At 44.0% G+C, this 20,572-nt stretch overlaps 1 protein-coding gene across 1 annotated transcript; it reads left to right on the top strand.

Moving 5' to 3' along the window:
• The first annotated feature begins 5,648 nt into the window (after positions 1-5,648).
• LOC144152175 (uncharacterized) lies at positions 5,649-20,158 on the top strand. Its single transcript, XM_077683397.1, has 5 exons — positions 5,649-5,790; positions 10,642-10,793; positions 13,497-13,561; positions 14,697-14,777; positions 19,957-20,158. Exons 1-5 carry the CDS (start codon positions 5,683-5,685, stop codon positions 20,085-20,087), a joined length of 537 nt encoding a protein of 178 aa, XP_077539523.1. The 5' UTR covers positions 5,649-5,682; the 3' UTR covers positions 20,088-20,158.
• Positions 20,159-20,572: the final 414 nt, after the last annotated feature.

Genomic DNA, 20,572 nt, shown 5'->3' on the forward strand with positions numbered 1-20,572 from the left:
GAAAGTGTGTTAAAACGCGAAGCTTTATTCCATGGGACCTGAATGAAAGTCACAGTCTAAAATTCAAACTTCTTCGACCGTGTCGGAACGGCGCAACCGGATAGACGTCGGCTTTATAACACGAGGGCGTGAGCAACGATTCCTACCACGGGAAACGTCTTTTTTTCTTCGGGCACTTCATGTGCCTTCGCTTATAATCATCATCGTTTGTGAAACCCACCGTGTAAGTTCACTTTCCGGCAGTGGGTTTTGCGCAACGAAGGACGCCATCAGTGGGGCTTAGAAAGCTTTTCTTTGGAAAAATTGAATAACAGGAAGACGAAGTAAATAAAACTAGGGCGGATAAAGTTTAAACTTGCAGAAACATGAGAAAAATATCTGAGCACGTCAACCTTTTCAGAACCACGTTCATTCGCGATTAAGTTAAAAATTCAAGAGAGCCTTTGTCAACAACGCAGCGTCAGCATAAAGCAAAGTGACCAATTTTTAAGGCACTTCCTCATCGCAGTCGCACGGGCGTCTTTTTCACTGTTTCTCGATGTGCACTACACTGCGCTTAGTAGTACAAAAGATGCCTTACGACCTGCTTCAGGAAGCACGCCAAGCGCAAAGAGGAACACCCCCTGCGCGTCCTAAACAAAACGCTCCGAGTGCACGCGACATTTAGGCGTACTCGTTGCAGGAATCCCCCAGTTTGGTTTCGTGGTCCTTGCGGAGACAGACAATTGTGTTGCATGTAAATCTCGTTCAGTCGTAAGCAACTCCCAAGAGGGTCCTGCGAAGTGAAAGCTGCAGTGTCCAACCCAGGTCAGATATAGCCGTGCTCCCACCTTGCCCGGAATACCGAATTCCAACGGACATGTCCACACTGTAAGCGTATTCCGCAGCTGCATCAGAGGTAATCTTTTCAATACCAAAATGACCCGGCAGACACGGAAGCAATATTCTGTGCACGTCTAGAAATCTATATGTGTGCAGTACATCCAACTCGCACAAGCCGACTGCGGTGGTTGGATGGCTTCATTCGTAATTTAAGGCTGGCCGACGGTCCACGAACAATATCCATTGCTTAGCAAAAATAGCGCACGTGTAAAAAATGGCTGCCCTAAAACGAGCACACTCAGTGGCGACGGAAGACGTATTGACTGAGTGTTACCTTCGATTCATTGAGTAAATCTTCCCGATGGAACTCACACACCGGTATTTGACGAATCATATCATCGACCAATGTACCTACACATTATCTTGGCGACGATCACGTCTGCTGAAGTGTTTTAGTGTTAAGTAAAGCAAAGACGGCACACGTGCAGATGATTTTTACCTGTTCATCGTGTGGGGACGTATACATCCTGTGAAGCAGATATCCATTGCGAATGAGTAGCCTTGTTGCGGCGCTGAAATTGGCCCGTAGGAGGCTCTGCATGTGATTGGCTAGTTGATGGTTAGCACGTCGGGCTACATGACGGAGGTTTATGCCGTGGAACTTTAGAGCTTGCACAGTTCAGGCTCAACCTAGTTTTTTTCGTAGACGTGCACTTTGGAAGCCCCAGGCATGTGCGCAGAGCTGACAACATTGCCTGTCTGGAGGAACAGAACCTGAAATATTCTAGAGTACAAGGAACTCTTCTATTGACAACGATGACATGTGATGAAATATGTACTAACCTATACTCTATCCAGCAATCACAAGTCACAGCATTCTTGCTAATGCAAAGGTCAAAGTACTGGGCTTTGATTGCTTTCCTCTCCACTTACGTACACGCGTCCGCTCAACCTAGTATAAAAAGACTCTGGGTGCCCTTTTTCCCCAATTTTATTTTTTCCCAAAAGCGCGAAGTACGAAAAGCGCGAAATATAGGCAAGTACAGTAATAAACTTTATATGCCACAAAACCTCCGTTATGTAACACATTGTACCAACGTTTGTGGCAAATCTCTCTCTTCGTTATTAAATGCATCAAAATATCCCCAAGCGCCTCCTCCCAATCAGTGAAAAAGTTACAGGAGATTCCTAAGCATGCTCGAGTTGAGAGCATCAAAGCGTTTCTTTCGGCTTCGTTCGTCGACGAGTCTTCTTCCATGCATGCAACCAGGACATCTGACTCACTGTACACTCTTTTTGAACGATCAGTATCTAAGATGCTCTAGCATTGCCCTCACACGATGAGAATAGCAACCGAGTCTGCTGGCGAAACATTTGATTACGCATGAACTGTGGAAATAATTCCGGTGAAAAATAATTGAACTCGCTCTATGTTCCTCTTGCATTTCATTTTCGTGCACCCATATGAAACCACTTCCACCGAGTATTTTTTATTGCACATGATACAAAAGGCATCGCACCCAATTAAGTTTTACCCAGCAGCGAAAGTTTCTTTGTATGTTTCGTACGCATAGCCGCCAACTGGAATTGACCTCATGATGATGGTTAACGTTTCGTGATTTTTCCGATTTTCAGCCAGATTCGCCTTTTGTAGTCCTGAGCCAGGTGCGCTTTTGGCAAGGTAGCCGAGTAACGAATTTCTTTTGAATAACCATATGGGATTCACCCGCTTCAAAATTACCCTTTTAAGCTCGAGGCCTCGTCAGAGCATTTTGTTACGTTCCCTTTGAATGTTTTAGTTAAAAGACCGTAGCGTGTCAACCAAAGGGCGGCTTCCCGGGAAAGTCTGAAGATTTGTCTTCTATAAAACCACAGTGGACAAATTGCGCGCGGGTGGGTATACAATGCAGATCATAATGTATGTCCGTAGCTACACGAGAAACCAAGCCATATATTTGCAGCTATATAAGCCAACTTCCCATCGGTTATTTTACTAAAACAACACAGAGAATTCCTGAAATAACAATCTCAACAATTTTTGCCTAGGTAAATCACTATTCTGCAGATGACACATTTCGAAAGCACATACAAACGGCAAGATTTGCGCACAAAATAAACTTGAAAAAGAAGTCAGGTTTCGGATTTCCGCTACAGTTGCTTGTTTTTATGAAATTTCATTGTTCAATGCACATAATGTCATTAATATTCCCGATTCTTCAAAAATTTTCAACAATTCTGATTTTTCGTGAGGCACCTAAACCTAGGTGCCTCACGAACAGTTTCGAACTTCATACCACTTCAGCTAGCCGCTGCGGCCTCACATATTTACCCTTGTCCATCCGGCCTTCCGAAGGGCCGCGCAAGAAATCAGTGTTATGGGACACAGAAAGCACTGATAACTTTGTCCACGCAAGTACATGCGACAGCAGCGATCACGTAGTTTCACAGAGGGCAACTACCACGCAGCCGTATTCTTCATCAGCTACATAAAAATACTCGAAAAGCACCGGGAAACATTTTGCGAAACTCGTAGTATCAAAGAAGTTTTTTTTTAATTTGAACGGCACTGACATATCATTTTAACTCTCCTTTCGGCTTTAAGTAAGGACGGAACGTTATTGCTCGAAATAAATCGTTTTTTTATATTTCAAGTCATTTTTATAGTTCCAGCAAAACTGGATTACTCTCAGCCTAATTTAGTTGTAAAATGCATTATATAACTGTTACAAAGGCCCTGAAATAGAAATCCGCACAGCACTTGTTAAATGTTTAACCGAATTACGCAAAAAAAATTACGCCCAACTCCCCTCGCGAGAACCCTGGTGTGATGCGGCGCGGAGGGGGGTTCAAGCGCAAGCGGAGAGCAATCGTCGACAGAAAGGCCGCCGGAGTGCGGCACACCGGTTATATGCGCAGCGCGCCCGAAGGAGAGGAGACCGCGGAAGAGAGAGTACTGCACATGCGCCGGCGCCAGGGCGTCTGCCGAGGCTATGACGCAACACAATCCAACACAATCCACTTTACTCCAATCCAATCCAAATCCAATCCAAGCCAAGCCAAGCCAAGCCAATCCAAGCCAATCCAATCTAATCGAATCCAATCCGATGCCCCTCGCGATTGAGTGTTCGCTATCGGAGGGGAGAGGGGGTGAGCGGCGGAGAGCGCAGCTCGCGCGGCAAGGAGAATAGGGGAGGGGTGGACGCCGACAACGCCGACAACGCCGGATGGATGCAGTGACAAGGCGAGTGAATGAGATGCGTTCGCATCTAATATCAACTAATTGTTTTGTATTATCAAGAGCAGCTTTACAACACTCCAACAATACACTCCGAAAACACAAACAAATGCTACTCTAAAACACGTCTTGCCCAGGGAACAAAACAGCACCGAAAAAGTCAACCAAAGCTGTTGGCCGGTCAGACTCGGAACTCTTCAATGAAAGTCGAGATGTATGCCTGTGCGAAACTGACAATGGCAACCACCGCTCAGCGCTTAATATGAAACCCCCTGCCTTCGTATTTTTTTTTTACTTCTGTTTCGGTACAGGGCACCTTATCAGCATTCGCCGACGTCAAATTTGAACCTGACACTGCCCCTCTACCTTTAATGAAAACACCCTATCCACGCGATGTGTAGTATGCTTTTAGTTTTGTAGCATGCACCTGTAAAATATTTTGGCTCCTTAATATTCAGTTCTACTTCATCCCTTAAGAATAAAAGGGACGTGTACGTCCGCCACAATGGATCACTAATTAAGAGATAGAAATGAGGCTTCCCTGGAGCTCGCGTTAGGGGTGTAGCCACCAGTGGTTCGTTGGTCCTGTACAATTCGCACTTCACCGCTTGCATGAAGCAACTAAGTAGGGGGTCACTCGTAAAGGTGTTATTCATATTCGCACGACGCTGTTCAAAGCTAAAATAGGGACTTGCTCGTGGTATTACTTGCTGAAATCCTTCGGAAGGCTTTCGTCCATTCCACCGGGCAGAGGCAGCTCAGTCAAGACGTTGGAGACAAATGTGCAGGGTGCCTGTGGTCGTGTGCGACAGTGGAAAGTTAAACTGTACGGAAGTATTGTCCTTTTAAGCCTAGTTGAGCGTGTGACATACGTGCAGTATCCTAGCAGCTAACATAAACATTGGTACAACAGTTGTAAATTTTTTAACGTAAATAAAATGAGGTAATGAATACAGATTCTCCAAAGTCACAAATGAGCATTGCTCGTGCCATAAAAGCGAGAATCAGGAAACCTAACTGTTCATAAAACACATAATTTGAGAGCATACAATCAAGACTTGTTAAGTCAGGCTTTTGACCACCAACTCAGCGAATAATGGAGGGGCTGTTCGCACAAATGCAAGATTTATTCCTGCAGGAACTAAAAAAATGATTGGTGACAGGCTATAATGATACCTACTGCTGGCATATTTCTCTGCGTGTGTGAACATGCGCACCCAACCAATACTGTGTGGCATTACTCAAAAAATGGCGTACGCCTTTCGAGTAAATTCCAAAAATTCCTATCTCCGCTTGGTTGAAACACCACAAAACATCAGGGCATAGCTCTTCCCCGAACTGTATGCTTTCCAATTATCGGGTCAATTGAACTAGGATGACAGGTCAATTTCGATTATTTCAGCCTGAACTGTGCAGCGTTGAGATGGAGGACATGTCTACGTCCTCCACAATAAATTACTCATGTTGAAAAAAATGTTGGGACTAATTGAAACTATGTTTTCCTATTAGGCCGCAAGGCAATCAGTGAACATATACGAAAGACATCAAACGGCATGTATAAAAGAACTAAATATAAGAGGCACTTGTAGACGCATTACACATCTTCACATGAAATAGGAGTTACCATGAAGCGGGCTTGCTTCCTGCTTTTGCTAGCCGGAGTCTTCAAGGAAGCTTTTGTATGCTCCGCAGGACCCATCGAGCTCATTCAAGATGCCCTGGACAGTTTCAAGGTAACAATTTATTCATGTGCAAGAAGCAACAGTATGCCTACTGAGTTAAATGTCCCAATGGCAAGTGTTAACGTGTGACGGAATACGAGAGTGTGCACATAATTCATTTTACCTTAACCGATGTATCGAGGCTCCTTGAAGTAGATGCGATAACATGAACTTTGAAATCAGTGCGTTCATCGAGAAGTACCGGTTCATAGCTCGATTCGCTTCAATTATAATTTTTGGTACAGCCATGAACGAATGAAGTGCCAACCCTACAATGAATTCAAAAACGCGCAAAATTGAACAATACCGTTCGTGTAGGTCAAATAATGGCATGCTATTACCATAATTTGAAAGCCGCCTTTCTTAGCTCTATTATAATAATTAGGCCATGCTTCAATTTGACTTGCGCTGAAAGAAATCGTGCTATTTGTGTGTTCCGGTTCATATTTTTGTTATCGCGTTTCATTTGTACATGGCTGTATCAGGTGCTATCTGATGAGTATGCATTCGTTAAAAATGTACACACTCAAACCCGCAGTCACCTACACTGGTCAGGGGATCGATGAGCCCCATTTTGGCCCTACTTGCCTATAATGTTCCACATCGGAATTAATAGCAGATATTCCCCATCTTCTGTGGACTTCCCGTGGTCTGTAGCACTCCCGATATCAGCAGTTAAACAGTGTGCGGCTATATCCACGCCGACCTACCACCTACGAACGCTGATTCCGCGGGCCATATCAACGCAGCCTTTTAGACTTCATCGCTGAGAAGTGCTTGTTCCAGTACATCTAGCATACCCGCCTCTAGCGTACTATGTTGCAGAGCAAACTTTCTAATAAAAAATAAATGGTACAATAAATGTGTAGAGTTTTGTGCATACAAAACGAGAAGCATGACACATTTTCTCCGGCCCCCCTTTTGTCGCTGTACTTTTTGGACCGAAAAATAAAACTGACTGACTGATTGATTGATTGATTTGTTGATTGATTGATTGATTGATTGATTGATTGATTGCTGAATGATTGATTGATTGATTGATTGATTGATTAATTGATTGATTGATTGATTGATTGATTGATTGATTGATTGATTGATTGATTGATTGATTGATTGATTGATTGATTGATTGATTGATTGATTGATTGATTGATTGATTGATTGATTGATTGATTGATTGATTGATTGATTGATTGTCCTTTTTTTTTCAATCTCGAGCACCAGCCCACAAAACTACTACCGTAATGTTCTTTGGCAGTGTACCTATCCATCGTCTAAAAACTTGATGAAGTAATCAAACTATCTGTGAAAAACACTTGAGGTGTATTCAATGTCATTCTTTAATTTCTTGATCGTTTGAAACTATTTCTTATCAAAATACTGCAAATACTGGACTTGCAGATCATTCTTTCACTTGATTCCATAACTAGAATTTGGAAAAGGGCTAGTTGGTATTGCATGCATAGCTATTTAGAAATACCGGCCAAGAACAGAATGGACACGCAAGAATGTGTCTGCCAGGCAGCATGCTTTAATAAACCTCTTGTATTTCTGGAGTTAGGTCATTAGGTCTGATATTCTGCAAAGATGAGGCTTGCCTACCCCATTACGCTCTATTACCGATGCCAAGAGACAAATTTTCGTAGCGTACCACTGTCTACCACCAAAAATTACGCGCAGCTGCCTTTTTATGATAACTTCACCGCCTATGATCTGCGCAACTATGCGGGAAATGCTAGTTTCTCAATAAGACGTAAATCTGCCTCTTCCAGAAGGCTTATCAAATAAAGAATTATTCATTACATCAGCTTTTGCGCTTTGATATCGAAATGTTCACGCTTCACAAAATTCCCATAAAATGAATTCCAAACGTAAAAGTTGTACAACAGTGACTGTTTCACGACACCTGAACGTGATGGCGCGTGAGTACAAAAAAAAGTAGCTGGTCGAAGTAATTCACTTCAAAACACAAAGAAGAAAAACAAGAAATACGCAAACACGATGTAGAAGTACAGAAATTATCATGAGGATCGCCAGTCTTTCGCCTTACACGTATGCGGATTTAGGTTCCCGAAGCATCTTTTTATTAACACCGGAGCTGTTGTACAAGCTGTGCGTTCGCCGTTGCAAGATAAAATACCAAGGACATACGTAGCGCTCGTAAGCCGCGGCCTCTTTGCGAGCGCCGGGCGTTCCCGGCTCGCGCAGTGGCTTTAGCAAAAAAACTGCCAAAAACCAGAACGACTGAGAAAATACCGAATGCTCGTGAGCGCGGGCATGGCGGCCACCGCCGAGTCCCCGGCTACAGCAGTAGCTTTTCCAAAAAAAAAAACTCTAGTGCATCATCAAGCGCTACCGCGCATGTAATGCTCGGCACGAGAAACACGACGACATGAATGCAAATGACGATGACTATCACTAGCACAGTGCAACGCAACGACGGAACATGTAAATAAGCAATTTCAAACTTCCAAAATGCCTTTGGATGTGTCATTCCGTCCTTCAGTTCTCACGTATAAAGAGATGCTGCAGATTCACTATGGTTCAAGCCTTGCGCGACTTAATGCAAGCTTCGCCAGTTGAGCTGGTAGAAATCTCCAATGCTGAGGATGCCTTTGCTTCCACCACCCGCCGCGAAAGGACGCAGATCTCTTCGATGCGTATGACGACGATTACTATCACCGCTGCTATGCAAATAAACAATGATATTGAAACTTAGCTATGTGTCCGGCGCTGCTCACCTACAACAGCGTCGCTATTCAAGTCTTGTGCCTGGGTGAAAGCTTCCTGGAATTTTTCTTATGCTTCCTATATGCTAAAAATAGTATTGTAAAAATTACACAAGCAACATCATATAGACATGAATTAATGAACCTTATAAACAGCCTGACATAGATTCACTCAGTATATTGCACGAAGAGGACAAATGACGACATCATCACTTGGACATTTACAACACAATGGCGGTCAATTAACTTAACACACTACCATACACAGCGATAAAATAACAAAACTGTTGTTTAAATGAGTGACACTATTCACTGTATTAAAAAAAGTGTATTTTAGAAACTACAAAAAGGCGAAAAAAAAAACAAGTTAAGGCCCGTTCTTCGCAGCCAATTCGATTAGTCGACCTTCAAAGCATGTACTCTTGGGTACTAACCGTGCCAGATGTCTCCTTTTTTGCTAACGAGTTGGTAATGAGCACAACAAAAAAGTAGCCACTTTTGTTATTTACCTTAATAAACACGGGATCAGATGTAGAAATATAATTTACTTGAAGAATATATTTGCTTTCTGATGAGTGAAACAAATTACCTGGGCGGAAACTAAACTCATTGGTATAAACACATGCTGCAATGTGAATGCCTTCACAATTAACGTTACAACGTACAGATGATAAGAATCATCTTTTGTTACATGCTGAGAAGTCGTAACAATGTGCTCCTGTTTAACGAAGTTTATCACCAGAGAATAAATTCAGATCACGGATCTTTCGTCATGTCGTCAATCTCACCTTCAAGCTTGCCCGAGATAAAGACACCGTATCGTGTGGTTGCGCCGTGAAAGCGTCTACTAGCTCGTTCTTCTTAAGAGAAAGGGTGGCAGTGGGGTATAGCGGACAAAAGTCAATGTACTTCTCATCAGGAAATGATACGAGAAGGCGTCCAGCGCCTCATGGGGTTGCGCAATGAAAGCACCTAATCGCTCATTCGTACTAAAAGAATAGTTGCGTGTAGGGGTTAGGAGAAAAGTGTAAGGGCGCGTGCCAACATAATATTATACGAGGAGGCACTAGCTTCATCCAAGTTCACTGTATGTTCACGCCTACAGCGCCAACTGCGCTGAGAAGCTTCGGTGTTTTGTATTGCGCTGTAATTGTGTGCCCGTTCCCGGTGCGCTCTCAGCGCGATACGTAAGATGTCCTCCTGCAAACTACGCTTTAACCGCGTTCGAACACAGAAAATGTCTACTTATATACCATGTCACCTCTATGTCGTGTACTACAAACTTCTTTTGTCATGCACCTCCGCCGAGTGGAATATATCATTAATACGTGCAGAGCACTTTAGGGGGTCGCCTTGTCGTAGTAGCTCACTGTACCGCTTGATGTCAAGCGACTGCCGGAATCACGCGGCGCAGCGAGGTAACGGACCCAAGTAGAGCCCGTCGTATCTGTCGTAGGGCGTCCCGTAGAGGCTTTGGAAACCAAGCTGATCAAATAGTCATAGCCGTTCGAAACTAGCGAACCACCCGGGCTTGTATTACACCTCCCCGTTGTTTAGCGCAAAGAAAACTACAGGTGCGTTTCAGGAAAAATATACGTAATTAACCGGCACAGCCCACATTCATTTAGTTAGGAACGCTCATTGGGTTGTTCTTTTACAATAGTAAGCGAAAAACAGTGGCAGTGCAACGCCGGCACGTGCGGGAGGAAAAGCAAGCACAAAAAAAAATCGAACTCCCGCTCCCGCAGCGTTAGTCAGGAGGTGTGGGAGCACTGGGGAGGCGGGAAATTTGAATTGCGTTGGGTGGTAGCAGTGACCGGATAACGGGGCAACAGCCCATCATGACGAACCACTGCTTTGCACTTCCGACAGCTTTCACGTTGAGTAGAACGGCTTTTTTTTCTGTTTCGCCTGTTGATTGAGTTAAACGCAAACAATTGTGTGACTAATTTGCCACCCCGTACACTAGATGTCCGGGAACATTTTGTTGAAAAGCCTGTACCAAAGAAATATAACTTGGTGCAGCCACGTCACGCGCTTGAAATGAACATATTAGCTGTATTTCTCTCTTAGCGTACATTTCACAATTCATGTAATAGCCTGCTTGCGTGAATATCTTGTTCTTTGCCAACAGATGATGCAGATTTTCAAGTCAATTGTGTCTATTTCGAATACAAGCAATGGAACGGAGTTTTTATGTTCGAGAGCGTACCGAATATCCATTCTCCCTTTCACACGTCGCTCCGAATATATATGGATGCTTCCCACACCAGGAGACCCAACACCGTAAGTCTTCATTTCCCTTTTCTCTGGTCTTGCTTTATTTTGGATTACACGCACCAAATTGTGCAATACATGAATTGAGCATTTATGTCCACCTACGTTCGGCGAGGCGCACGTGGAGCGTATTTACATAGTACAGACAGGATGACAGCGCCGAGTCACTGGGAGAGTTCGAGACAATAACCAGAACGTCCTATACGTGCACAGAGAACAGGTGTCTGAAGGCCGCGCGGGCCCTTCGCCGGCACTGCGAGCTCTGACCAACCGCCATGACAGCACGGCTGCTTCCGCCGAGCGGCACTAGCCGTTTCTAGCAGCGGAGATACATGCAAGATACATGCACGACTTGTGCCTTGCGCAATCGACAGTCATGGGCAATAATTCGAGTGATAACATAGTAGATACATGCACGACTAGTGCCTTGCGCGATCGACAGTCAAGGGCAATAATTCTAGTAATACCATAGTTCGCGCGTCACTGACCCGAAACGCACGGTGAACATGCCGGAGCATGTACCCGTTAATTTCGGCCACCACCCTCGCTGAGAAACCTGAGTCCACAACCAAACGAATTCGCCAGGACAGTAGTTGACTGATAGGTGACGCTTGTCGTACCGCCTCTCGGTCGTAACCTGGAAGCTTGAAGTAGGCAGCCGAGCATGTCATCGCAGCTCTTCGGCAGAGCATAAGGTCTCAACGAGCGGCAGATCATTATGCGAGGGGAGTACAAGTATTCTGCCGAGAAAGCTTTGGGGAAGGCTGACGAAGAGAATGAAGAACCGAAAATAGCCGGTAAGCTCATGCTTGGAGGTATTTCAAGCTTAGGCTATGAAAGGAACCACTGTGTCCCAAACCATTTGTCTTCATACAAGGTACATGGACAGCATTCTTGTTTGCGTGCGATTAGCATGCACGTTCTGTTAGGCTTTGAGCTCGAGGATGGTACGGCGGGCAATGTAAGTATTGGGTGCCAACAAACCGAAGAAGCTCTTCCACGCCGCCGTCCATAACTGGCAACCATAGTCACTGTTTACAACTGGATGGTCTCTGTGTCGAAGAATAACAGAATGCAACCGGACAGATGCGGCATGCAGGGTTGTTGCGGTAGAAAGACGTGCAGTGGCTACGTGCCGTGTCTAAAAAATGAACAGCTATAATACTCGACCCCTGACTTCTCTTCGATTTTGTAAATGGGCCTACTATATCAGCGCCAACTTTGTCAAAGGGCAGCGTGGGAAGGCTCTTAGACTGCAGAGGACCTCGAGGAAGAGACGTAAGGTAGTAAGGACGCTGGCATACGGGGCAGCTGGCCACACACTGCTGCGTTGTCTCCAACCTTCAACACAAGTAAAAGCGCTCCGAAGGCCGATTGAGGGTGCAGAAAAGGCCAGCACGAACTTCTGTGACGTCCACATCCATCGCATGCCGAATACAAGGACAAGAAGTTGACGTGCGCTTTACATAGAGTAGTTCTTGTTACACAGAACACCGTGACGGACGACCAGAGGTCTTGAACCCCCTCTCTGTGCTGCCGCAAAAAGACTCTGCTATGCGCTGGGTGTTTTTGTTGTTCGTCCTAAAAACGTCACGCGTCTGAGAAGTCGAGTGATACAGGAGCCGTACAGTCGGTGCTGTCATCGTTGCTCGAAGCCATCAGTAAACGGCAACAAGACAGTCTTCATTAGTATGGCGGCACCTCCTTTTGTACTAACAGTAAATTTATATTCTTGCAAGCACAAGGCAGATGGCCCATCTGCCATAAGGCCCATCCGGCTAGGCGGCGGGAAGCGTTGCACTGGCCAGCAAGCCAATACAGCGAATTCTGGTCAGTGAGCAAGGCAAGGACGGCTCTAAGAGGTAGCAGCACAACTTCTGAACCGCGCACACAGCGGCGAGGCACACAGCTTGTGCCTATTTCTTTCCTTTTTCATTTGTTCTTCTTCGCAGTCCCAGGTTGTCCAGATAAATTTTAGACCCATCATTTTACATTCCTAATTTCTCGCTCACCAGTTTTGAACAATATATTACTGGTTACATCTCTGTTTATTCCGGTTATCCCTGTAGATATTTTCAGTTGTATGGCCTCGTTGGTGTCATCGTGGGATGCTTCAAGGAATTCTGGTTACAAGAAGTTTTTAAGTGTGATATGGTATTTTATCCATTACTTCAATTTTTATTGCTGCTGTTACACGCATTCAGCGTGCTGAATCACAACGAAAAGTAGGTCCTAAGACGGGCCTAATAAAGGGTAACCATACGCACAATAGCTACTCCAACGTCGTTTGTACGCAGCTGCACCCACGAAGGGCAATTAAAAAAAAATAAAAAGAAGATCATCGATAAGTACCGTGATGACAGGGCCTCAGATCATCAAAAAGCACCTTGGCAAATAGTGCTATGTTTAACAAATACCTGCAAGTGTATTTTGTATACTTGTCACCCACTTTTAATAGTTTACGTTTATCGTCGTCTAGTTAGGTACTTAGTTTTTATGTTACGTTTTTCTGCATTCTAGCCTTGTGCAGTTTAATACACAAAAACATTTTTGTCTGCGTCTAAATCAACCGCGTAGCAGTTTGCGGCATGATTTTCTTTGCAGTGTCATTTTTCCGGTCCGTCAAAAACAGCAAAAAAATAAAACTCGCTCAGGGCTGGTTCTAATCCCTGACAGCCTGGTAATAACATACAAATATCTAAATACTTTCAGGCAACCGTTTCTCTTTCACGAAAAAGCAGAGGATGGCGGCAAAGTGCTTCTTACTGTAAACAATGGTACGTTTGTCTGCTTCTTCACAACTTTCCCGCTTAAGCATAGAATACTTCTGCTTACTCTGAATTAAACATGTCCGAAACTGAGTCACCTTCCACTTGACCCTACGTCACGGTGGTCCATAATTATCATATGATCGCGTCATAAACTTTTAAACAATATACCCAGGTATGCCGAGTTCAGCATCATTTTCTTAGAAACAAAAACTGTTGCTTTATAATCCTCTTTGTGAGAATATTGGCGCAATGAAATCTCCAAAACAGTAAGCATTTTTGTAATCTATTCATTACTTTTCTAAATCGTTACTATTTCTAAAGCGAACCTTTCTATACATCACTGATCGAATTCGGTCTGGTGCCAAACCACCCTGCAGGAACGTCAATTTTACACAAGCGGCTTTTAATATCCACCGTCTATTCAATTGTGCCATTCCGACAGGTTTGAAGTAATTCTAATTTTGTACATTGATGGTGACTCGGCTTGCATCGGCGAAATGTTCGCGTTTTAATTATCTTTGTCCTCAGAAAGGATCTTTGAATTTCTCAATATTTGTGTGGTTCTCTGCATACTAATTGCTCAGGATGCGTTTGATGGGCCGCTCTTTATTGTGAGCCTGTTGCTTTTATTTCGGAAGTGTTACCTGCGGCAGTATCTTTAGATGAGCAAACACTAACAAAAAATAAACACTGGGTTTAGTTTTACACCTTTCAAGCAATGCTTTTGAAAAATATCCACATTCTGAGCACTCGTCCCAAGTCAGCAATAACGCATCGGGCGCCTCCTTGCACTACTCTTCTCAGTTTTATTTCGAACTGTCCAATAGTAAGTCACTACTATTTTCAAACAGAAATGCATTGGCACTTAAACGCTTTTTTGCGAAAACAAAAGTAAACTATATAAAACCAAGCACAGAATGGCGCGTTGGAATCTTAACGCAATTACTGCTTGTTTAAGTGACAAAGCAGCGCGATTACTGTTGTTTATGGGACGAAGAAGCGTGTATGACACTATTTTCTTTAAGTAGATTGTCGCGACACAAGCAGTCATCATTATTTTTGCCAGCTTAACTGTTTTACAGACTTGAGTAAAATATCCGAAAGAAACCTCTGTCGCTTCCGCTTGTCAAAAACATTTCAGACCCAACGGTATTTGTAGGCACGTTCCTATACAGCGACAATAAGAACTGCATCGTCGAAGACCTGGATTTCAATGGCCATTGTAAGTTATTTCCTTATCTGAGTACGCAGTCAAACACAATCGTTAATGGGGGATTGAAATTTCATTTTTGCAAGTGTTGTTTCATATACCTTGGTATTTTTCTGTTCAATGCAATGTTATAGTAAGTTAGATTAAGCCACTGAAAGACGGTGCGATGAAAAATTGTGACCGCTACTGTATCGTTGTTGCATGGGCAATGCAGAATAAAAAACTATCTTTTACTTAGTGTGCGCCTGGAACAATTGCAGAAACCATGTGTAGACACTCGACAAAACCAAACGTTGGCGTTCTCTTTAATTTTGTCGGTACGTCCCGAACAAGATTACGCCTCATACAATGAAAAGCTGAAGTTTGCACTTGTGATTGTTTGAAGAAACCCATCCGAAAATAGTCACTGTCATGGCACCAACACTGCAGATAAAGCTGGCCTCAACATGTACCGTTTCTGTTTATATAGGTGTTACCTTCCTAGCTCCTTTTTAGGGACTCAGGCGTCCCCCCGCAATTTGCATATTTTCGAACCTGCCGCCTTCTTAGAGGATGCGGCACATGAATAAAAAGAGTGACGGTGAGGAGTACAAGTTACCAATATCCCGTCTCTGGCGTAGTGTCTTCCGAGGTTATTCGGTTTCGGTGTGTCCCTCTATCAGTCATAGCAATTAAAATTGTTACGAATAATATATCTCTCTCTATATATATATATGTATATATATATATATATATATATATATATAGTAAGGAAATTAGGGGCTCGTTGAGGAAATACAGAAACATAGGTCGGCAGTCTACAACGCCAAAGGAGGCATAGGGGTGTTGTTAGGCTCTATTGTTTACTACGGTTAATGAAGTTAAGATTTTTTTTAATGTAAGGAAGAAAGAAAGAAAGAAAAACACGCGCCCAGAGTGGGGACCGAACCCACGCCTTTCGATTAGATCTCGAATGCCTTACCAATTCGGCTATCTGGGCAACTGTGTTCTCCTTCACTTTCTGGGCTATTTATATTTACTAGAAGTGTATCTGACGACTGAGGGTGGTAGCCAGCGCCACTATGACTACACGGGGAGAAGGGGACCTTCTTTTCAACCCCCGGGGCGTGACTCAAACGTCTACAGTCTGTCATGAGTGGGTAACTGGCGGGAAGCCCTCTATGCTACCTAGGCATCAAGGCTGCCAGAACCGAGACCCTCGCTAGGCTTTCGCAGAATAATATAGTAAGGAAATGAGGGGCTCGTTGAGGAAATACAGAAACATAGGTCGGCAGTCTACAACGCCAAAGGAGGCATAGGGGTGTTGTTAGGCTCTATTGTTTACTACGGTTAATGAAGTTAAGATTTTGTTTAATATAAGAAAGAAAGAAAGAAAGAAAAACACGCGCCCAGAGTGGGGACCGAACCCACGCCTTTCGATTAGATCTCGAATGCCTTACCAATTCGTTAGGCATTCGAGATCTAATCGAAAGGCGTGGGTTCGGTCCCTACTCTGGGCGCGTGTTTTTCTTTCTTTCTTTCTTCCTTATATTAAAAAAAATCTTAACTTCATTAACCGTAGTAAACAATAGAGCCTAACAACACCCCTATCCCTCCTTTGGCGTTGTAGACTGCCGACCTATGTTTCTGTATTTCCTCAACGAGCCCCTCATTTCCTTACTATATTATTCTGCGAAAGCCTAGCGAGGGTCTCGGTTCTGGCAGCCTTGATGCCTAGGTAGCATAAGAGCGCTTCCCGCCAGTTACCCACTCATGACAGGCTGTAGACGTTTGAGTCACGCCCCCGAGGTTGAAAAGAAGGTCCCCTTCTCCCCGTGTAGTCAGAGTGGCGCTGGCTACCACCCTCAATCGTCAGATACACTTCTAGTAAATATAAATAGCCCGGAAAGTGAAGGAGAACACAGTCGCCCGGATAGCCGAATTGGTAAGGCATTCGAGATCTAATCGAAAGGCGTGGGTTCGGTCCCCACTCTGGGCGCGTGTTTTTCTTTCTTTCTTTCTTCCTTATATTGAAAAAAAATCTGAACTTCATTAACCGTAGTAAACAATAGAGCCTAACAACACCCCTATGCCTCCTTTGGCGTTGTAGACTGCCGACCTATGTTTCTGTATTTCCTCAACGAGCCCCTCATTTCCTTACTATATTATACTGCGAAAGCCTAGCGAGGGTCTCGGTTCTGGCAGCCTTGATGCCTAGGTAGCATAAGAGGGCTTCCCGCCAGTTACCCACTCATGACAGGCTGTAGACGTTTGAGTCACGCCCCGGGGGTTGAAAAGAAGGTCCCCTTCTCCCTGTGTAGTCAGAGTGGCGCTGGCTACCACCCTCAATCGTCAGATACACTTCTAGTAAATATAGATAGCCCGGAAAGTGAAGGAGAACACAGTCGCCCGGATAGCCGAATTGGTAAGGCATTCGAGATCTAATCGAAAGGCGTGGGTTCGGTCCCCACTCTGGGCGCGTGTTTTTCTTTCTTTCTTTCTTCCTTATATTAAAAAAAATCTGAACTTCATTAACCGTAGTAAACAATTGAGCCTAACAACACCCCTATGCCTCCTTTGGCGTTGTAGACTGCCGACCTATGTTTCTGTATTTCCTCAACGATCCCCTCATTTCCTTACTATATTATACTGCGAAAGCCTAGCGAGGGTCTCGGTTCTGGCAGCCTTGATGCCTAGGTAGCATAAGAGGGCTTCCCGCCAGTTACCCACTCATGACAGGCTGTAGACGTTTGAGTCACGCCCCGGGGGTTGAAAAGAAGGTCCCCTTCTCCCTGTGTAGTCAGAGTGGCGCTGGCTACCACCCTCAATCGTCAGATACACTTCTAGTAAATATAGATAGCCCAGAAAGTTAAGGAGAACACAGTCGCCCAGATAGCCGAATTGGTAAGGCATTCGAGATCTAATCGAAAGGCGTGGGTTCGGTCCCCACTCTGGGCGCGTGTTTTTCTTTCTTTCTTTCTTCCTTATATTAAAAAAAAATCTTAACTTCATTAACCGTAGTAAACAATAGAGCCTAACAACACCCCTATGCCTCCTTTGGCGTTGTAGACTGCCGACCTATGTTTCTGTATATATATATATATATATATATATATATATATATATATATATATATATATATATATATATATATATATATATATATATATATATATATATATATATAGCGTATGAATAAAGGACAATGGGGCAGGTAAAAATGTACAGTTAAAAAGAGACGAAGGCTTGCCCCAAGCCGAAACGTTAATACATGTTCGTTCATTACCCTTTAGTATTTTCTTTTACTATATATATATATATATATATATATATATATATATATATATATATATATATATATATATTTATATATATATATATATATATATATATATATATATATATATATATATATACGGTTATCCTTAATTTGTGAGGCTATTTGCGGATCTTGCGTGTGTTTCCTTTGCCACTATAGCTACAAAAACATGCATATATTTTTCTTGCACAGCATGCTTTTGTCCCGGAGTTGGAAGGCGGAAAAACCTTACACAAGATGCTAACTGTAGGGAAAAGTGGGTAAAAGCTTTGTGCGGCCAACTTTAGATGGATAACAAAGTACGTAGGCGAAACATTATTCAATACCGACCCGCACTTACACAGAGCGTAGCAGGTGCACACAAACTTTTCAGTTAAAATGTAGCTCTTTGTTGCTTTTCTTGCTGAAATCATTTATCGGGAATACAGCGGAAGTGAGTTAGACCAAAAAATGTAGCAATCGATGGCCATCTAATTATGGTAGGCCACTGGCGGTGGATGCAGTCTTCGCCCCCCAGAGAATCAGGCTCCCAGCTCTCTGGGCTGATTGCCATGCAGAACTCTCTCGCAGTGTTGCAGAGAGGGGGGAGTCGGTTGGGCAAGGAACCTAACGGGCATGCTGAGGCTGTGGGGCTGATGGTGTTAAATGCTGATACAAACTGTCAAAGCACGGATAACTATGCAAAAGGCTTCCTTTGTGTATTTAAACATCTTCCAGCACCTTTAAACAGTAGCCGCTCAGTATAACACATTTTAAATCATTTTATACCTTGCGCGCAAGATGGAGATTAGAATGGATATCCTCTACCAATTCGCATCAGCAAGACGCCATCTACACCTCCTGGCCCGAAACTGCCGAGGTGGGGGCCTCCGTAATATGCGCAATGTGCTCACTGCGGTTGGCGCGCGCGGTTCCGCCATGTGTAGATGTCATGGCTTTAGGAACTCACGTCATGCTGCCCGGCTCGTGGAGATGGTGGAGACCACGGCCGGCCTCGGCCTACAGAGCTCGCGCGCATCCACAGCGGCAGTGGTACGACGATAACAGTGACGTCAGGAGCGCCCTTCTGTCAGGGCGGTCGTCTCGGTGTTCATTTAGTCGAAAGCGCAACTGACTCGAATAAGCCAGGCTGTAAGCACTGATTTCTACTCCGATCGACCATATAATGCGCAATACTATGATTAGTGGGCTCGTAGGCACCCATAGCAGCGAAAAACACTTAACACGAAAATTTAGGGTAGTTGTCAGTAAAAAGGGGGAAGCCTAAAAACCGACTCCTACAAGTCTTTAAACAAGTCGGATGAATTCGTTCTCTCCTACTCTCTCTGCTCAAATAAGTAACAGGTATTAAATCACGCAGGAATAGTTCATCTCAAACGTGTTCGTCCCTTTATATGTGTGCATAGTTTAGACTACCCATTATATGCTTGCAGTATTGCAAGAACAAAACTACTACGCGGTTGTCAGTTCTTCCGCTTCATAACCCAACATGAATGTAAAACAATGACTAAGCGGGGCTAACCAATCTATTTGTTACTACAGGCTGACCCAAAAACCCGGTGGTAGAATTGATTGATTGATTGATTGATTGATTGATTGTGGGGTTTAACGCGCCGACGCAACGTAGGCGATGAGGCGCGCCGTAGTGGAGGGCTCCGGATTAATTTTGACCACCTGGGGATCTTTAACGTGCGCCGAAATCTCGTACACACGGGCGTTTTTGCTTTTCGCCTCCATCAGAAAAGCGGCCGCCGCCCGGTGGTAGAATGTACGTGCTTCTTGTATTTTGCGGGCAAACATACTTCATCTTGGTGTATCCCAGTTCTTCAATATCCAGCCACTTTTCTTCCTTGATTATATTCAGCTCTCTTTCATGTTTTTTTTTTTTTTCAGACTGCGTTCTATGGATCCAAGAAGCACTCAGGCGTTCGGTGCCACAACATTGCATTGACAAATTTGTCGAATTCTGTGGCGTTCAAGTTCCTGAGCACACCACGGATCTATGTCCCCACAGCGTGGGCTGAAACTAAGCACGAGGCTGCATCCATGTTAAAATAAAAAAAAATGTGGTTCATCCTTCTTCCATAGGAATCGCTAAAACACGAAAGCGAGATGTGCCTTCACAGGATCAGTTGAATGTTTATTCTGCATCGATATGAACTTGCGCATCGCTATTTATATTTCGTCGGTATACCACCGTCTGGCACATGAACAATATATACTTTAGAATAGGCAAAATCTGAGCTAGTTTGATCATAATTGATTAGATACTGGTCAGCCTAAATTTAACTGCGGACGCAGACAAAGACGAAAGACGAAGCAAAGCGCTGACAAGCACAAAGCCTCAACAAAGAACGTTCCATCAGGACATTTGGCCATGCACCTTCGAGATCGCCTAAAGGGTGAAGTGTACTTCCATGGCGTCATTGCCATGCATAAAAACAAAGAGAGGCTTGCGCGCTAAGTAATCGAAGCAATGGAAATTGAAGAGAGCGCCGACGATTGTGTC

This window comes from Haemaphysalis longicornis, unplaced genomic scaffold (assembly GCF_048455015.1).
Source record: "Haemaphysalis longicornis isolate Haplotype H1 unplaced genomic scaffold, Haemaphysalis longicornis Haplotype H1 scaffold_9, whole genome shotgun sequence".
NCBI classification, from domain to species: domain Eukaryota; kingdom Metazoa; phylum Arthropoda; class Arachnida; order Ixodida; family Ixodidae; genus Haemaphysalis; species Haemaphysalis longicornis.

Excerpts from the sequence above, each read along its gene's own strand:
- LOC144152175 (XM_077683397.1), top strand. The coding sequence starts at position 5,683 with ATGAAGCGGGCTTGCTTCCTGCTTTTGCTAGCCGGAGTCTTCAAGGAA. Across the intron at positions 5,791-10,641 it reads ATGCCCTGGACAGTTTCAAG|ATGATGCAGATTTTCAAGTC; the intron begins GTAACAATTTAT and ends CTTTGCCAACAG. Across the intron at positions 13,562-14,696 it reads GCTTCTTACTGTAAACAATG|ACCCAACGGTATTTGTAGGC; the intron begins GTACGTTTGTCT and ends AAAACATTTCAG.